Source organism: Centroberyx affinis, unplaced genomic scaffold (assembly GCF_046629955.1).
Source record: "Centroberyx affinis isolate AG114_WGS23_722 - 3 ecotype Tasmania unplaced genomic scaffold, CSIRO-AGI_Caff_v1 ptg002190l_1, whole genome shotgun sequence".
NCBI classification, from domain to species: Eukaryota; Metazoa; Chordata; class Actinopteri; order Beryciformes; family Berycidae; genus Centroberyx; species Centroberyx affinis.
In genome coordinates, this window is record NW_027280498.1 from 79861 (window position 1) to 96313 (window position 16453).

The 16453-nt window shown below is 41.4% G+C and overlaps 2 protein-coding genes across 3 annotated transcripts; one reads left to right on the plus strand and one right to left on the minus strand.

Annotated features, from left to right (window-relative positions):
* Positions 1-1864: 1864 nt before the first annotated feature.
* Positions 1865-10650, minus strand: esco2 (establishment of sister chromatid cohesion N-acetyltransferase 2). Of its 2 annotated transcripts, none has more exons than XM_071532457.1 (15): positions 10563-10650; positions 9643-9710; positions 9098-9228; positions 8636-8945; positions 8101-8407; positions 7707-7819; positions 7496-7607; positions 7016-7103; positions 6677-6719; positions 5907-6054; positions 4816-4947; positions 4550-4639; positions 4294-4437; positions 2782-2966; positions 1865-2689 (listed from the first exon to the last, which is right to left on the minus strand). In XM_071532457.1, exons 2-15 carry the CDS (start codon positions 9693-9695, stop codon positions 2557-2559), a joined length of 1989 nt encoding a protein of 662 aa, XP_071388558.1. In that variant the 5' UTR covers positions 9696-9710; positions 10563-10650; the 3' UTR covers positions 1865-2556. The 2 variants fall into 2 exon arrangements, with proteins under 2 accessions (XP_071388558.1, XP_071388557.1); XM_071532456.1 differs by having other exon boundaries at positions 8101-8410.
* Positions 10651-11417: 767 nt separating this feature from the next.
* On the plus strand, positions 11418-16438 carry ccdc25 (coiled-coil domain containing 25). Its single transcript, XM_071532454.1, has 9 exons — positions 11418-11590; positions 11862-11909; positions 12090-12129; positions 12754-12805; positions 12996-13071; positions 13201-13304; positions 14274-14476; positions 14864-14909; positions 15407-16438. The coding sequence occupies exons 1-9, from the start codon at positions 11566-11568 to the stop codon at positions 15434-15436; spliced, it is 624 nt and encodes a 207-aa protein (XP_071388555.1). The 5' UTR covers positions 11418-11565; the 3' UTR covers positions 15437-16438.
* Positions 16439-16453: the final 15 nt, after the last annotated feature.

Consider the following 16453-nt stretch of genomic DNA (forward strand, 5'->3'; position numbering starts at 1 on the left):
TTTCAAGTCCAGCCTCAAAACATACTTTTATTCTTTAGCGTTTGGATCCTCCTGATGTGGTTTGATATGTGCCTACGCCAATGATTTGTCAATTTGTATCCATGCGCTGTGTGTGTTGATGCTTATGTGGGTGTTTTTGTTTTTAGTCTTTTTTATTGTGATTTTACTGCCTGCTCTGGTTTGTAAAGCACTTTGGTCAACGTGAGTTGTTTTTAAATGTGCTTTATAAATACATTTGACTTGACTTTATCAAAACCCATCCAACTGACTGTAATAACAGCTGATGACAAATAAACAGATGGGTAAAATATAACCTCCAGTCGGTGATCTTCAAGCATTCATCTGTGTTTTATCCCTTAAAAGGACCTCATCCTCATCATTTGCATAAGTTTGATTCTTCTTCCTGTTATGTATCATATCAGCTTAGGTCATAGAGATTTACATCACCAAACATTTGGGTAAAGTCTCTTCTGCAAATAAAAGGTGAAACCAGGATTACCCTCCACTACATCTCTGCATATGTTGGTATTAGCATGTGTTGTGTTGAGAAGTAATAGAAATAGAACGCAACTAGTCCAGCTGACAAATTTATACTCAAAGTCAGGTGTCAACATATATATATATATATATATATCTGTGGCATTGTGTTGTGTGATAAAACTGCACATTTTAGAGTGGCCTTTTATTGTGACCAGCCCAAGGCACACCTGTGCAATAATCCCGCTGTTTAATCAGCATCTTGATATGCCACACCTGTCAGGTGGATGGAGTATCTTGGCAAAGGAGAAGTGCTCACTAACACGGATTTAAACAAATTTGTGAACAAAATTTGAGAGAAATAAGCCTTTTGTGTGCATAGAGAAAGTCTTAGATCTTTTATTTCAACTCATGAAAAATAGGAGCAAAACCAAGTGTTGTGTTTATATTTTTGTTCAGTACATCTTCATTAGGGTAAGCTTACGCTTCAGATTGTATTTGCATAGAGAAGAGCTTTGTCAATAATGTCTCTGAAGCTTTATAGACTGATAACTTGCAGCTTTTTTGGATGCGAACAATGATGCCACACTGGGGACAGCACATTGCCTCCCCCGACCGCACCAGAGTCTATGTGTGTGTGTGTGTGTGTGAAAGAGAGACAAAGAAAGTGAGTGTGGGATAGAGAAAGAACAAGACAAAGAAAGAGAGAAGACTTTGTTTGCTCACTGAGGATGTAAAACACAAAAATATCCAATTCTATGTGTTGAACATCATTACTCTTTGCACTTAGGTGACAATGCATGGTTCTTTTTCTTCTGCTTCTTGATATGAGTGATGCCTGCCTTCAGATTGTCCTGTCTGACTCCTCAAAGCCCTGTGTCACTGTGAACACAGAGGATTGTTTACCTACACACGATTGCCTTTTGGTGTATCTTCTAGTCCTGCTGTCTTTCACAGGACCATGGAAGGGATTCTGCATGATTCCCCTGGATGACACTTATCACTGGTCCAAGTGAGGTTGAGCATCTCAAGACCCTTGATATGGTGTTGCAGCATCCGGAGGACCATGGACTGAGACTCAGGAGGAGTAAGTGCACTTCTCTTGAAAAAGAAGTGGTCTACCTAGTGTTCAGTTTGAATATAAAGAACCATTTTCTTCATATTCAACTTCTACTCAACAATTGAAAAATTGTAGCTTGTTATTTGGAAATTGCAGTAGTCAACATTAAAATTTAAATTTTGTTTTACAATTATACAGATAATATTCCTAATTCCTTTAAAGCAATTAATTGTCTAGCCTAGGATCTTTTTATGCATCAGTTTCAGAAAAAAAGCTCTGGGTTCATAAAACAAAAGTAATAACTTTATTAAAACTATTTACATGGCAGAATGCACTTAAACATCGATGGCATCCACTTTTCAAACAGGTCAGTGTCTAGGAAGATATTTTCCTTCCAAAGTGTCCAGAAAACCTGGAGCTGTTAGCAAGAAAAATGTAGACAACAAAGGAGAACGTATCTCGTCAAAGAGGCACCTAATTTCCTTTGTAATTAACTCAAAGCTAAGATGCAAAAGACAAAACAACCCAAAGACTCCAATTCCCAAGATGCATCAGGGCAGTCAACTTATGAGGGCGTTTCAGAACTGGGAAATATTTGATGGGCTCCTCCTTATCAAAGCAAGATATAAAGACATCTGAACACAAAGCACTGGATATATATACACAACACTTGATGAGTAAATGAGGCAGTACTGAGTCTTTATAAATACTGGGTGACCAGACTTGTTCTGCTTTCTGAACATTTTACAACGCAAGACCTACTTTATCCTGAACAAACTCATCACATCACAATATTTGTCAACACGGGCCTGGGTCAACAGTAAGTATGAACAACTTTGATATGAAAAGCAATAACTAGACAAAGAGAATCCAACAATTGCAGTTTGATCATTTCTAATCCCTAGAATGTAATAAATCAGCCAATTCTTGCATCATTAGAATATCTCCACTCTACTTCTTTAGTAGCTGAATTCGGTCCAAACCTCTGTGTTCAATCACAACATTAATGTCAGAGTCCTTCATGCGATGAAATTGTAGACGAGGAAGGTCGGTGTGTTGCAGTACTTGGTGGCGAACAGTTTGCCGTCGGGCGTCGGGTCAGAGAAGGCGATTTCCTCCTTGGTCAGGTGACTGCCGTACATGAAGGTGCTCCTGGAAAACACAGGGAGAATCCACTTAAGAGAACAGAACAGAAAAAGAAAAAGAAAAGCCTAGTGAAACACATGTTCAGTGTGGTGTTGTACCTGACGGTGTCGAGCATGCGGGTGGCGATGGCCTGCCGCCTAGCGAGGCTGAAGACCCAGACCCGGCTGACCCCGCACAGGGCTTTCTCTGGGACGGTGGAGCAGCACCAGGCCCGGTGGGGCTCCATGAAGTCCTCCTTGGTCAGGTCCTTCTGCCGGTCCGGCTGCTCCAGGACCCGGTACGCCTGCGAGGGACGACGGAGAGCGGATCCATCACTACCCCGTCAGTGTCAGTACAAGATACTAGGGCTGAACGATTTTGAAAAAAATATCTAATTGCGATTATTTTGACTGATATTGCAATTGCGATATGATTTGCGATATTAGAGGGAATGATCATTTTTACATCATTATTCTCATTTTCATTGAAAAACGTATTAAAATGATTATGGTGTGATTTTTGCGGGGATCTGTACCAAACAAAGATGTTTTCTTAAGTCTGTAGAATATGATGTGTAGGCCAGGACATCTCTGCAGCACCACAATATTTCATTTAAAATGGTATTTTGACACACGTTTATGTTATTTTATCATTCGTTTGTAATAACAATATAAAATCATTTGTTTATAAATTATATATTGTATCATAGCTTTTTACCCTTTTTACCGTCTCTTATCAGCTATGATACAATATATAATTTATAAACAAATGATTTTATATTACACAAACGAATGATAAAATAACAAATTATAGCATTACTAATAATTAGTAAACATTATTAATGATCATTTCATTGTTTGTTAACAGTAAAATAACTATTAACTAAAGTTGAATTAACTATCAATTTACCATTTATTAATGATGGTTATTATAAAGTGTTACCGAAAATTGCAGTAGGCCATATTGCGATTTCGATAAAAGTTTGATTAATTGTTCAGCCCTACTAGATACTGCTGTAGCACTGTTCAGAGTTTAGAGTCTATGCCTGCAATCCCAACTGACAGAGGATGAGATGAACCTAACAAGCCCTATGGGGAAACTGGGTTGTTGTAGCAGAAAACAAATAGGACAGTATACGGCTATGAAACTATTACCGTTACTACACTAGAATGTATTGCTGCACTAGATAATTTGGCCCAAATGGCAGCAAGAGGTAATTGTTTACAGTTTTGTTGGCAGTCAATGTTGGCTAAGCACAGACTAGTTAGAACTAAGCTAAAGGCTACAAGGTGTGTGCACAGGTTTTCCTCAAGTGGCACAGCTACAGCTATTCTTGGCCAAGATTCTCACACATGCCATAAAGACCTCATGCTCCATACAGAGCCAATGAGTTCGGAGGAGTAGTCCAGCTTGTAGCTGACATCACACTGGGAAAAGTGTCATTTTTCTTCATATCATACATTTCATTCACGTATTTCTACTTAATACTATGAGCTGTTCGTGATTTTTGTATGCAAGAGTAAACACAGTTTCTCCTCACAGACTTCCGTCATTTGGGACACAAAATAGACTGAACAGGCCCGTCTTTGCCCCCCCCCCCCACACACACACACACACACAGCCCGTCCTACCTGTCGTATGTGTTCGGCGATGAGGCAGCCCACCACCATGCGCTCTGTGTTGATGAACAGGTAGGTCTTGGCCTGTCTGGGGCAGCTCAGAGTCACCTGCTGGAAACCCAACTCGTTGTCCGCCACGCAGCGCACGTCCTCAGCCTGCACACACACACACACACACACGTATGAGGCATGAGAAGCTGCGAGCATGAACGCTTACCACGTTCCTTAAAGAATGAAGCAGAAAAGCATGCAGTGCCCAGACCCACACCTTTTTGAGAGCGTATTTGGGATCGTCTGGTAGAACCATGAGGATTTTTCCGTCCCAGAACTCGGCCACCACCCTCTCTTTCTTCCAGCCCTGGCGACACAACAGAGAGAGAGAGGAAGCTGCAGTTACAAACCCACCTCCCGCTCTACACACACTCATGCCAGCAGCCTTGGCAGAGCGTCTGCAGAAAACACTCACTTCCCAAGTATCGATACTGTAACGAAATGCTGTTCGGAGGGGAAAAATGTCCCTGAAGGAGGAGTTACCACAAATTTGATGCTGTCGAGGAAGCGCTGGTGGAACTGGGTGTGCTGGAAGTTGTCCTCTGGGTTGTCGGCGCTGTACACCATCCCACAGGAGCCGCAGGTGGTCGCTCCGAACTGCTTCTGACCCGCATCCTGCATGGGGGAAAACACAGAATTACACTCAACACACACAGAAACACAAACACACTACATTAAACCAAATTCCACTTCCATCTCAAATGTGTTTGGACACTCTTTATCACTATCTTCAATTGTGCTACAAAATCTAGTAGGTCTCACTTATCTCTTGTTTCATTATCCCTGGTTAGGGCTGGGCTATAATTCAATATTATCGTTTATCGTCTTTCAGTGGAATCATATCGTGATGATATGAAGATATTTTGATATTGTGAAACACATTTCTGCTGTCTAAACTGATGATGACAAGCAAATTTTACTTAAAAACTCTCATAAAATGAGGTATATTGAGGAATATTATTTGAAAATTTCAGTTTTGTTTGACACCACACCTAACATCACCATTTGGTTCAATGAGATGAACATTCATTTGATTATTTAACGTGATTTTGCATACATGAACCATATCGTGATATATATTGATATCGAGAAAAATCCTTGATAATCATGATTATCATGATATTGATTTCAACCATATCACCCAGCCCTATCCCTGGTGACATTCTTTTTTGCATAAAGACAGAGTGACATGGATAAGTTGGAAGCTGAAATTCACTTTCAAATAAACAAATAGCACTTTAGAGGATTATGTGAAATCTAGAAAATATAGCTAACTCCTTGCAAAAACATAGCACAAATATGTTTGTTAAGAGTAACTGGGAAACACTGTACTGATCACCAAAATGGATTGGTACTTATTATAAATCAGTAATAGTTTTTGTATTATACAAATACAAATAATCCAACACTTTAATATGCATTATATATATATTGGCATTAGCATTCAAAAACCAATATTGGTCAAACCATAGCCAACAGCATTAGCATACCGATATAACACATATACTATATCATTATTCTAATGCCAAAGTATATAACAGAATGTCCTGCTCCCAGAGACAATATTAACATACGATAATGAGCTGGTCGTCATCCTGTTTGTCTTTCTTCCTGCGGGCGCTGCGCTCTCTGGCTGCAGAGGCGCTGGGCTGCAGTGTCACCACCTGGCCAGAGGGGGTGCTGCAGGACACCGGAGGCCGCAGAGACGACTTCTTCTGTAACCTGCAGGGAAACACACAGCAGCGCAAATATGGGTTATTATAGGACATTAAGACATGACAACTGAGGATATGGTATTTCAAGTGACACGAGAATGATGACAACAAACGATTGAAAAGGTTAAATCAATATATCATTGCCAATTTCTTAGTGATACCTTGGTATAATTACTGTAAACAAATGAGACCACGTTGGAGACAATTGGTAGCCTCTATCTCACACCAGTAGTATTGTTAGTGCCACCGTTTCTCCAAATTAAGACCATAAACCCTGTCGCGTCCTGTCCCCCCTGCCTGAAGAGGATCAACATGTTGGAAGTGTTTTTTCCATCGGCCTTTCCCTCCTTCCACCATCTGCCGTTGTGAGAAACTCTGGAAGCTTTAGCTCTGTTTGCTCTGGAAGAACAGCGCCCTCTTCCTGTTTTGTGCCGTAAAGCAATCCAGCAGATTTCCCTCCAAATCCACCAGGTGGCACCCAAAAAAGCAGTGTAGAGGCCGGTAGAAGCTGCAGCTAAACAAACGAGCTACTCGTTTGTTTATGGTGATTATACTAGTGTCTCAAAACTAATGTGGCAATGATTTACTGAGGTTAAAATCTAACATGTAGCATCTTTAAAGTCTCTCACCTCTTGGAAGCAGAGCCAAAGATGGGATACACCGCTGCAGATTCTGAGGAAAAACAACACGTGAAAGCATTAATGGAGCAACGGCGTCATGTTCCGTTCAAAACCATACACCAACCAACCAAATACAGGGCCCATTCAGACAAAGCATGTTTGAAGAGGTTTAGTTTAGACCCTCAATGAGAAGGAAAAACTCCCATGAAAACGTGGATATGGTGGACTGTAGTGGTGGCAGATATCACTAGGTAAAGTGTTTGCTCAGTGTTTCACTGGACTGGACTCAGTAACAGAGGAACTGATATCTCACAGTTCAAGGCTATTATGCATTCTGTGTGCGTGTACCTTTGGGTGGGCTGGAGGCAGCACTGGAGGGGCTTATATCACTCAGGTCAAAGACGGGCTCAGAGCCACCGTCTGTCAGACAGTCATCCTGGAGACAACAAAAACAGACGCACTGAAGTGTTATGAACAACAGCAGAAATACCAAAAACTTCAAAAATCACCAAAAATACTAAAAATCACTGGTCATGATTATTATTCAGCCACAATCATAATTATTAAGAACCACAAGCCTTGTCGGACCATTGGAGAATAAAGTTCATACAGGTTAGAAAAGCTTAAAAATAAAAAACTGAAGACTTTAACGCCTTGTTAATGTCAGTTACATTCAAAGAAATTCTGCTACAAAAACAGAAATGTAGGTCTGCATAACCAGGTCCAAGAGACAACACAAAACCTTTAAGAACCCTGAACTGGTTAAGCCTACATTTAACCTGCAGATGCCCAGTACAACAAAACACATGTACATGTATGCAGGCACACCTGGGTGTTGATGGTTAAGGCTGTGGATGCGGGGCTAGGTGTTGGGGACCTGGTCAGTATGATCTTCAGCTGCTTGGTCACCCCATACTTCTCTGCCAACACCATAGGAGAACTGAGGGGAGAAGAGGAAGAAGATTGTTGTCCACCTGGATATGTATCATTTCAAGCAAAAGTCTCCAATGGACCAACAGTCTGACAGCCCTTAAAGCACCTTAGTGGTAGTGGAGTTTCTGGTTGGTTGTTACAGGAGTCCATCCAGTCTGATGGGTCAAACATGGTGGACCTGGGTCTGTCCTCTCCTCTCTGGCTGGGCTGGGTGGCACTCTGGAGACGAGATCACACCAACTATCACATTTAAAATTCACCACACACACACACACACACACGTGTACAAACACATAGCAGGGCTGCATTTTTCAGCCATTGTTTTCTGAAGCATCATCTGATTTGGCCTACAATTAGCTTCTGTTAATGTGTTTGGTGGTGTGTGAATGAGTTTTTCGGGTCCGTCACAAGGCAGCCCAACTCCCAACTCTGGGAAAGAGAACATATATAGGCAACATAGTATGCATAGTACAAACAGGAAAAAAGGTGCTACTCCTCACCGCCTGAGGTTCTTTCTGCTGTTGGTTCTTCACAGGGCCGGGTGCCTGCTGTGATTTCTCCCTCTTAGGCTCTGGCGGGGTGCCTTGGCTTTTCCCCTGGGCCGGAGCCGGAGCCGGCCTGGCCGAGGCCTTCGGCGTGGATTTCTTGTACATGGAAGTAGGCTTCTTCCCTGTGCCGAAGAAAGCGGCTCCCACAAAGATCTTGGGCTTGGGTTTGAGGCTGCTGAACATGATGGTGATTCCCTTCTTGGGCTCTGCTGGTTTGACAGCGGCAGCGGCTGGAGCCGACGCTGGTTTAGCAGTGCTGCTGCTGAATTTAAAATCATTCAATTGCACATTGATTAGAAGACTAGATTACAGATAAATTACGACTAAAACTAGACAAAAATGGTCTATAACACTATAAAACTATCTAGTAACAAACATCCATGATGTCCAAGAAATTAAAAACCAGTATTTGCAAGTATCAGAAAGCCAAATTCAATGCTTTTTAGTGCTACCTAGAATTGAATTTAAAACCAATTTAAAAACAAACCTGTTACTAAGTTTGGTCAGCCTGATTGTCTTGGGAGACGTGTGGTCTTTGAAACCCATCTTCCCCCCATAACCAGACGCTGCCGCCATCTTCCTTGGCTTCTTGCCTCCCTTAACATTCTTCCTCTTCTTCTTCTCTGCCTGTTTGGCCTGGGAGGGAGGGAGAGGAGGAGGAGAGGGAGGCTTGGACTCCTTCAGCATCTTCCTCTCTAGCGGAGTAAGGTAGAGGGCCTTCCGCTTGCTGTAGAAGGAGCCTGTGACCACGACCGGTTTGATGGGAGAGGTTTTACGGGGGGATTTGGCCGGCGAGCCTAGAGAAAGAGGATGAGAGATCCCAAAAACAAGAGAGAGAGAGATGTGTGAGAGAAAGTAAGGGAGTGGGAAAACAACACAGAACAAAAACCTCTATCAGCTGAGCCATAGTTAGTAAAAACATAGCACCGGTTTCAGCAGGCCACCCTACCTGCCAGTCTGCGAGGGGATTTGTGCGGTGAGGGACAGGTCTCCTTCTCCAGCCTGGTGGCCGGCTTCTTCCTGGGCGACCTCCTCTTCATGGGAGACGCCTGCTCCCTCACCCCCTTCTTGGCTGGGTGACTGGGACGGGTTAAAGAAGACAGACGATCAGTCGGATGGAGAGCTTTCAAATACAAGTGTCTGTAATGTGTGTATGTGCCGGTATATGCGTTAGTATATGTGCAGGGTGTGCAATGTGAGTGGCAGAGCATGAATGTGAAAGAAAATTAATGGACAATATTAACATGAAAATTTTGGAAAATGTTACAATATATACAGTATGAAAATAATGAGATACATGCATATGAAATGAGAAAATGAATATGAAAAATGTGAATTTATTGCCAATATGCATCATTAGCTGTCTACAATGTCAGATCATACATATGCAGTCACCTTTTCTGCACATATGCACATTTTGAGAGTAAGCCAGCCAGTCAAAGACTTTAAACAAAGCAAAACACTTAAAATAAATCCAATCTGTTGATGGCTCACCTGTCAGAGTCCAAAGAGGGGAGCTTTCGCTTCCTAGTGGTATTGGGCATCATTTTCCTGAAACCCACCTGCACATACAAGACAACATTAGCAGCTATTCTACCTGAAGGCACAACAGATAACACCTCTAATGGTCTAGATGGTCACTTTTGCTATTTCACCAGCCAACTATGCTTACAATACAATATGACCTGCCAAAGTGGCTGGAAGAGTAAACAAACTTATCCCATTCGAAGTTTATTAATTCCTCACCTTGTAAGCAAGGCAGCATTAAATTGCTATTTTTTTTATGGAGTTTGGCGTGACACTCCGTAAGAGAGACCATGGAACGTATTGAGGCTACCCTGACGCCAGCTGAATGATTCCTCAAGACCTTACTGACACTATTGATAGATTAGACTAGTATTATTCAAGGTAGCCACTATGGCGACTGTATCTCAGGCGTCAAGGTAGTCACTATATGCCTACAACGGCAACCTACTTTGTTGCGTTCGTGCAAAACGCATTACCTAAATGCCAACGTTAACTTAGTCAGCTAGCGTGTAACGTAACATGTTAGCTACTGAAGCGCTTATTTAACACGAATCGCCTGGCTGAATGGATAATTGGCGGGACGATATTGGGGTGCCATCTGCCTCAAGGAGGTTCTATATATCTGCCTCCACAACAATTTAGTCAGCATGAGTCGCTACGAAACGCCACGATATCAATCATGCGCCAGACACTGAACTAACGCCGACATGTTTGTTTTTATTGCGCAGTTTTAATGCCAGTGTTTAGATAAATCGTCAGGCTTGAAAGGCAGAATGACTTGTCTCCGCCTGGCAAAACTACTTTGTGCCACACAGATGAGAAGCAACAAAAGCATATAACACTAAAAACATAATCAACAACTATATAAGAAGTACTATACAGCTTACCGAGAGCAACTGTGCCGTCCGAAAGATGTTTTAAAATAAAGTTTGAGGAGCTCGGTGTTGTTGGCGGTTCTCCGGCTCTGCCCGCGGTTCTTCTGAATAATGTTTTGAACAGCGCGCGCCACTCGCAAAAAAATGTTTCACAACCTCCTGGGACCGGAAGCGGAAACGACCCAGCGACCACCAATGTGAAGTCAGTCAGAATAAAAACGTAACAAGACTTCCGGTCACGGGCTTCAAAATAAAATGGCCATTAACGAAGTGTTTCAACGTTTTTTGAGAAGTACAGAGGTGAAAATGAAGAACGTGATTAACACTCAATAGTAAACAGTTGCTGTTTTTTTTTTTTGGAGAAATGTCTTTTTCATAGCATGTAATAGCCATATACGCAGTGATGTAATGGTAAACAAAAAAATGATAAACTATCATCTCCGGTGGATGATCATCATAAGGCAAACAGCCACCAATATAAACACCAATAATTATGTTTTCATAAAAGCATGAAAGCATAATTTCAGGTTTTGCCTAAAAGAACTTGCCCTCATACAACCTACATTAATTTGATACAACTTACAATGATGTATAGTCTATTCAGAGTTTAGGTCATGAAGATGTTAATCTGTAAACTGAGTTTAGGTGGATTTACCCCAGAAATATACAAAGAAAATCTCAAACACTAAAACGTATTAAAGTCATCCAGTAGCGCAATTGTTATGAAAGGCTATGGAAGGGAAGCCCCTTTTCCAGGAGTGACAAATTTTACGCTTTTATTTTGAATAATCGGCTTACTTCCTGTGTTTTTCTAGCTAACACTGGCTAGCTTAACGCAGCTAACAACTTCCTGGGTCAAGTTGTACATGCGAAAATTGACAGCAGCATCAGTAGCTCTCGCATGCAGCCGTTAGTTCGTTATGAACATTAATAATTAGCGCGTTAGCTCGCAAAATATATATATCTAATTTCAGAGACAGTTCGCCGTTTAGAAGCTAGCTTTAATTTACTCAAGATGGTGTTTTATTTCACAAGTGCCGGTGAGTAAAGCAAAAGAGTTAGATGGCTTTGAGGTAGCCAACGAGAAAACTAGCATCGCTAGCTATAGGCTAGCTAGCTTTAAAGATTGCTTTAAAGATTAATGTCGTTAACATTTTCCTCGCTGTGTGTGTTTTGTGTGTCTGTCTGTCTGTCTGTCTGTGTGTGTGTGTGTGTGTGTGTGTGTGTGTGTGTGTGTGTTGTGTGTCACTGCCAACTGATAATGCTGTCATCTTCAGTCTCAAGTTCTAACGCGTTCCTTCTCTCTCTCAGTGGTGGATCCTTCCTACACTATCTATATGGGAAAGGACAAATACGAAAGTACGTTTATTACTTTATTAGCTGGATGCTATAAGATTTTCGTACAGTGTTTCCATTTCTATCTCTGATCATTGTAAAGTAAACAACATTGAAGTAAACAATCAAATGAGTTCATATTTGACATGTGCTATAAACGTTGCCAAATCCCCTCTAATTTGCTGAGGTTGTTTTTACCAACAGATGAGGATCTAATCAAGTACGGATGGCCTGAAGACATCTGGTGAGAGATTCTTGTCTTTTTCTTACCTTTCTTTATTAATAGGAAGCCACTGTAACATGTTTGATCAGCTTTGCTGTGTACAATGGTTTAAACACACAATAGAGAAAGTAAAGGTATTCCACATAAAAAGTGATTCAGATGTGTGGCACATAAAACAATAGTAATAGATATCGCAATAGAGAGGATACCTTCTATTTTTATGGATAGTTGGAGTTTTGAAACAATGCTTAAACACTGGGCTAATGTTGGTTCTAAACACAAGGCATGCAGGCCAAATGGTTTGATGACTTGCTGTTAACGTGTTTTTCACTTGATTATGCATTATTAGCAATGCACCCAGCACATTTTGGTGTCTGTTGTTTGGAAAATTAGTATTTTTTTTCCTGCTCCCAGTAGTGTTTTATACTCACAAAACTGTAATAGTTTGTATTTTAACGACCACACAGTGTGGTCTTAAACGCACCATCATGCTGATTACAAGTGTCATTTCCTATCTGGGAATAATCTGAGATAGCCTGGGCTTTACACCCATAAAAAGTTAACTAAAAATCAATACCAGTATCACTGAAGTCTGTAATGTCTTGTTGCCATTTGAACTGAACAGCTCATTATTTCCATCTCCAGGTTTCATGTGGATAAACTGTCTTCGGCCCATGTTTACCTGAGAATGCCAAAGGTGAGGAGTCCACACAGCCAATGAGAAACTGAAATACTGATGATGATACCTGTTCATGGTGATGTTTAATTACATTAGGGTTGGGCAATTGGACGCATGCATCATCTGAATCCATCACCAGTGGAAAGTCCCTTGGCACTTTTCTCTTTTTAATCAGCATTAATTATTGGTCTTTGTCTGTCTATTCTAGGGTCTGACCATAGATGACATTCCCAAGGAGGTGCTGATCGACTGTGCACAGCTGGTGAAAAACAACAGCATCCAAGGTAAGGCTCTCCTGACAATGTCATGTATAGATGGACGGGGAGCAGAGACTGCCACTGCATTCATTTGCATCATAAGCCCGTCCTGTGGTTTGAGCTTCTGTTTAGGTTAACTGTGTTGTTTGCTGCCAGGCTGTAAGATGAACAACATCAATGTGGTTTACACACCGTGGGCCAACCTGAAGAAGACCGGAGACATGGACGTGGGCCAGATCGGCTTCCATCGACAGAAAGAGGTCAGTAGACCAGCAGAGAGCTCGGTTTTCTCTGTTAAAGTAACAATCCACAACATTTTCAGATTAATAAAGGTTTGTTTGACTACTCTCTCTCACTGATTATTATAATACAATAGTGATTTAAAGCTTTTACATTTGCTGTTCTGAACACCTGGTGTCTGGTAGCTCTTTCCTTGGAAAAATCCTCTGGCTCACAGGAAGTGATGCGTTTTATGTTTCTGGTTCGTTTGGAATAAACAGAAGAAGAAGAACTGGGTAGTTTGCATGAGCAGTGATAGCCATTTCTTGGCAGAGAATTCAATTTCTTCCTGTGGGTGTCAGGTGATTGACAGGAAGCAGAGCGTAACATAATACAGCACTGATATGGAAACACTTAACTCGGCGCACTGAAATATGGATAAAACAAAACGTTTGACCAAACCAAATGAAGGCTTCATGTTAACTGTGATGGATTCTCTCGCTCTGTGGAAGTTGATTTTCATACTGGACAAGAATGAATGGCAGCAAATGGCTTCTTCTGAAGGGAGGAAATGACCCCCGATATCTTCAACTATGCTGACTGTGTGCAAACACCAGCAGGAAGAATGAATAGGAGCGGGGCAACCTAGACAATTTGGCATAAATTAAAAAAAAACAAACACTGGTATACTACCCTTAAGTGCCATGTGAAGTGTCAATGAGAGATGAAAAAATATTTCCACCTATCATTTTTATCATTTAGACCCTGGAATTGTAACTTTGGAATGGAATTTACAGCAGTCATAACATAAGGATTAATGCAGCACTTGGGAAGACTTTCAGGTTTTCCAATTTCTGTGTAGTTTTTGATGTAAGATGGCACCTGGGTGAATAAAGCGAATTGTGGCCACAGTGTCCTTTAGCAAAGCAAATGAACTGCTTTAACTGTGTTACATTTATTGACAGGACAGACCGGTAAAGTTGATTTGTTCTTTGCCCTGCTGTGCACAGGTGAGGATCGTGGCGGTGGAGAAGAAGATCAACGAGATCGTAAACCGGCTGGAGAAGACGAAAGACGAGCGCTACCCGGACCTGGCGGCGGAGAAGGAGTCGAGAGACCGAGAGGAGCGGAACGAGAAGAAGGCCCAGCTCCAAGAGCACAAGAAAAAGGAGAAGGAGGAGCAGAAGAGGAAAAAAGAAATGGAGGAACTTAAGTAGGTTCACAACTGTTGTTCCTTTCAGCAGAAATTCACCTCATTAGTTGGGTTGTCACCTTCTATAGAGTACAACCGGTGATGACATCGTCTGGCACCAAAGATCAGCCAATAGCAGATGGTCCTTTCAGTAGCATGCTGTTTACCATTAGATGTCAGGCTTTACACAGATTTGAGTTTGGGGTTTAGTTGCTCTTAAATGAATGATTAAGATCCTTGATGTCAGTCTTTTGCTTGTGCATTTCAGTTACAGCTGCCTCACTACAGCACTACACTGATTGAACATCCTGTGGCAACTATATCAACAACATACTACTTACACATTTGTATTTTGAACTCTTCTTGATTTCCTTGTCAAACCCTCCATTTTGGTTTTTCCCTCTCTAGGAACTATACTTCACTGTTGAAGAGCGACAACATGACCACTAATGAGGTGAGGATGTCCAAGTCTCTCCCTCTGGAATAAACAGACGAGTCTCAACCCCGGGGGAATCATACTAATACTCGCCTATTCAAAGTCTTGATGAGTTGTTTGGACAATATGTCTTGGCTTGCTTGACTTGCTTGACTTGATGGGTGTTCTTTTGTAGACTGTTTAGGTTATGGAATTCCAGGAATATCATGGAATTGGATAAATTCTCAGGGGAAGTCAGGGAATATCAGGGAATTTGACAAATGGGTCACTTCACAGGGATATAGCAGAATGTATTTTCCAACTTGTTTCACACATTTTTGTTTCACGCAACATTAACAAACCATGAAAGAATAGCGCCTAACATTTTCAGGTCATGGAAGCGCTCTGACTTAGTTATGAAAAGTCATGAAAAAGTTGTGGAATTTCACAGGTGGGAATTCTGCAGTTCATTGAGTCAAAGAGTAATATTTGAATGGCATTAACATTCGCAATATTGACTTGTGTGTCTTTTGCAGGGCGGCTACGATTCTGATGACTTCATGTGAAGATCCTCCTCCACCAATCAAATCTATTGCTGGGACGCTTCCCCGCTGCTTTGCCTACTCTTAACAGTGCATTGACATTGTACAAAGACGAACGGAAACTTTTTGCTTTTGGACACTCGGAGCAGCAAGCGAGCCAATGAGAGACGGCGCCGGGACCGTTCCGTATGCTGATTGGTTCAAACGCCACTTCCAAAACCAAGCCGATTGGGTCGGCCTCCGCATAATGGGACGGCACCGTAGAAGCAACATAGGACAACTGTGTTAAAGCAACGCTGAGGGTTGTTCCCAACAAACCTTCCAGAGAGCAAACCAGTTCTGAATGGGTTTTCACTGCCATGTCCGGTCATGCTGACGTATAATAAAAAAAAATATGCAGTCGGGGTATTAAAACAAGCGCTCCCGTTCTAACAGGGTCTGATTCAGGCTGCAGATAAATCACCGTTCTACTCACGTTCCTCATACTTGATTTGTTCGTTACTGTTGCATGTCATCGGTTCCATTGAATACAATTCAGCGTATGCATTAAATTCACAGTTTGTTGATATGTCACTATATAAAAAAACGCAGTAAAATTTTAAAAGAATTGGCTCCCCACAACTTGATTATTCAAATTGTTGAGACGTTTTCTCTGTTTAAATTTGATATTGTTCATTTGTCAAGTTTGTAATGGTATGTTTTTGCTCTGTAATGTTTAAAATCAGAGTAATGGTGTGGAAGTCATGGATATTTTATGATGAAATAGTCTAATCAGCAAAATTGTAAGGGGTACCAATAGTTTTGACCGCACATGTACCAATCTATCTACTATTACATCTATCTCATTGGTTCAGTCATTTAGTTAAAAGGTTATGATGTAATGAATGAGCTGCTCTGGGACAAAACATATTGCGATGTCTTGACGTTTTGAGGAGAAGAAATGTTTGTCATGAGCATTTGAACATCTTGAACGTAGCTTTATGATTACATGCTGCCGTTACCAATAAAAACAACCCTTTCCCCCCATATTGTTTTCCAAAA

Excerpts from the sequence above, each read along its gene's own strand:
- esco2 (XM_071532456.1), bottom strand. The coding sequence starts at position 9,695 with ATGATGCCCAATACCACTAGGAAGCGAAAGCTCCCCTCTTTGGACTCT. Across the intron at positions 4,948-5,906 it reads ATGACGACCAGCTCATTATC|GATGCGGGTCAGAAGCAGTT; the intron begins GTATGTTAATAT and ends TCCCCCATGCAG. Across the intron at positions 2,967-4,293 it reads TCGCCGAACACATACGACAG|GCGTACCGGGTCCTGGAGCA; the intron begins GTAGGACGGGCT and ends CGTCCCTCGCAG.
- ccdc25 (XM_071532454.1), top strand. The coding sequence starts at position 11,566 with ATGGTGTTTTATTTCACAAGTGCCG. Across the intron at positions 11,591-11,861 it reads GTTTTATTTCACAAGTGCCG|TGGTGGATCCTTCCTACACT; the intron begins GTGAGTAAAGCA and ends TCTCTCTCTCAG. Across the intron at positions 12,130-12,753 it reads GGATGGCCTGAAGACATCTG|GTTTCATGTGGATAAACTGT; the intron begins GTGAGAGATTCT and ends TTCCATCTCCAG.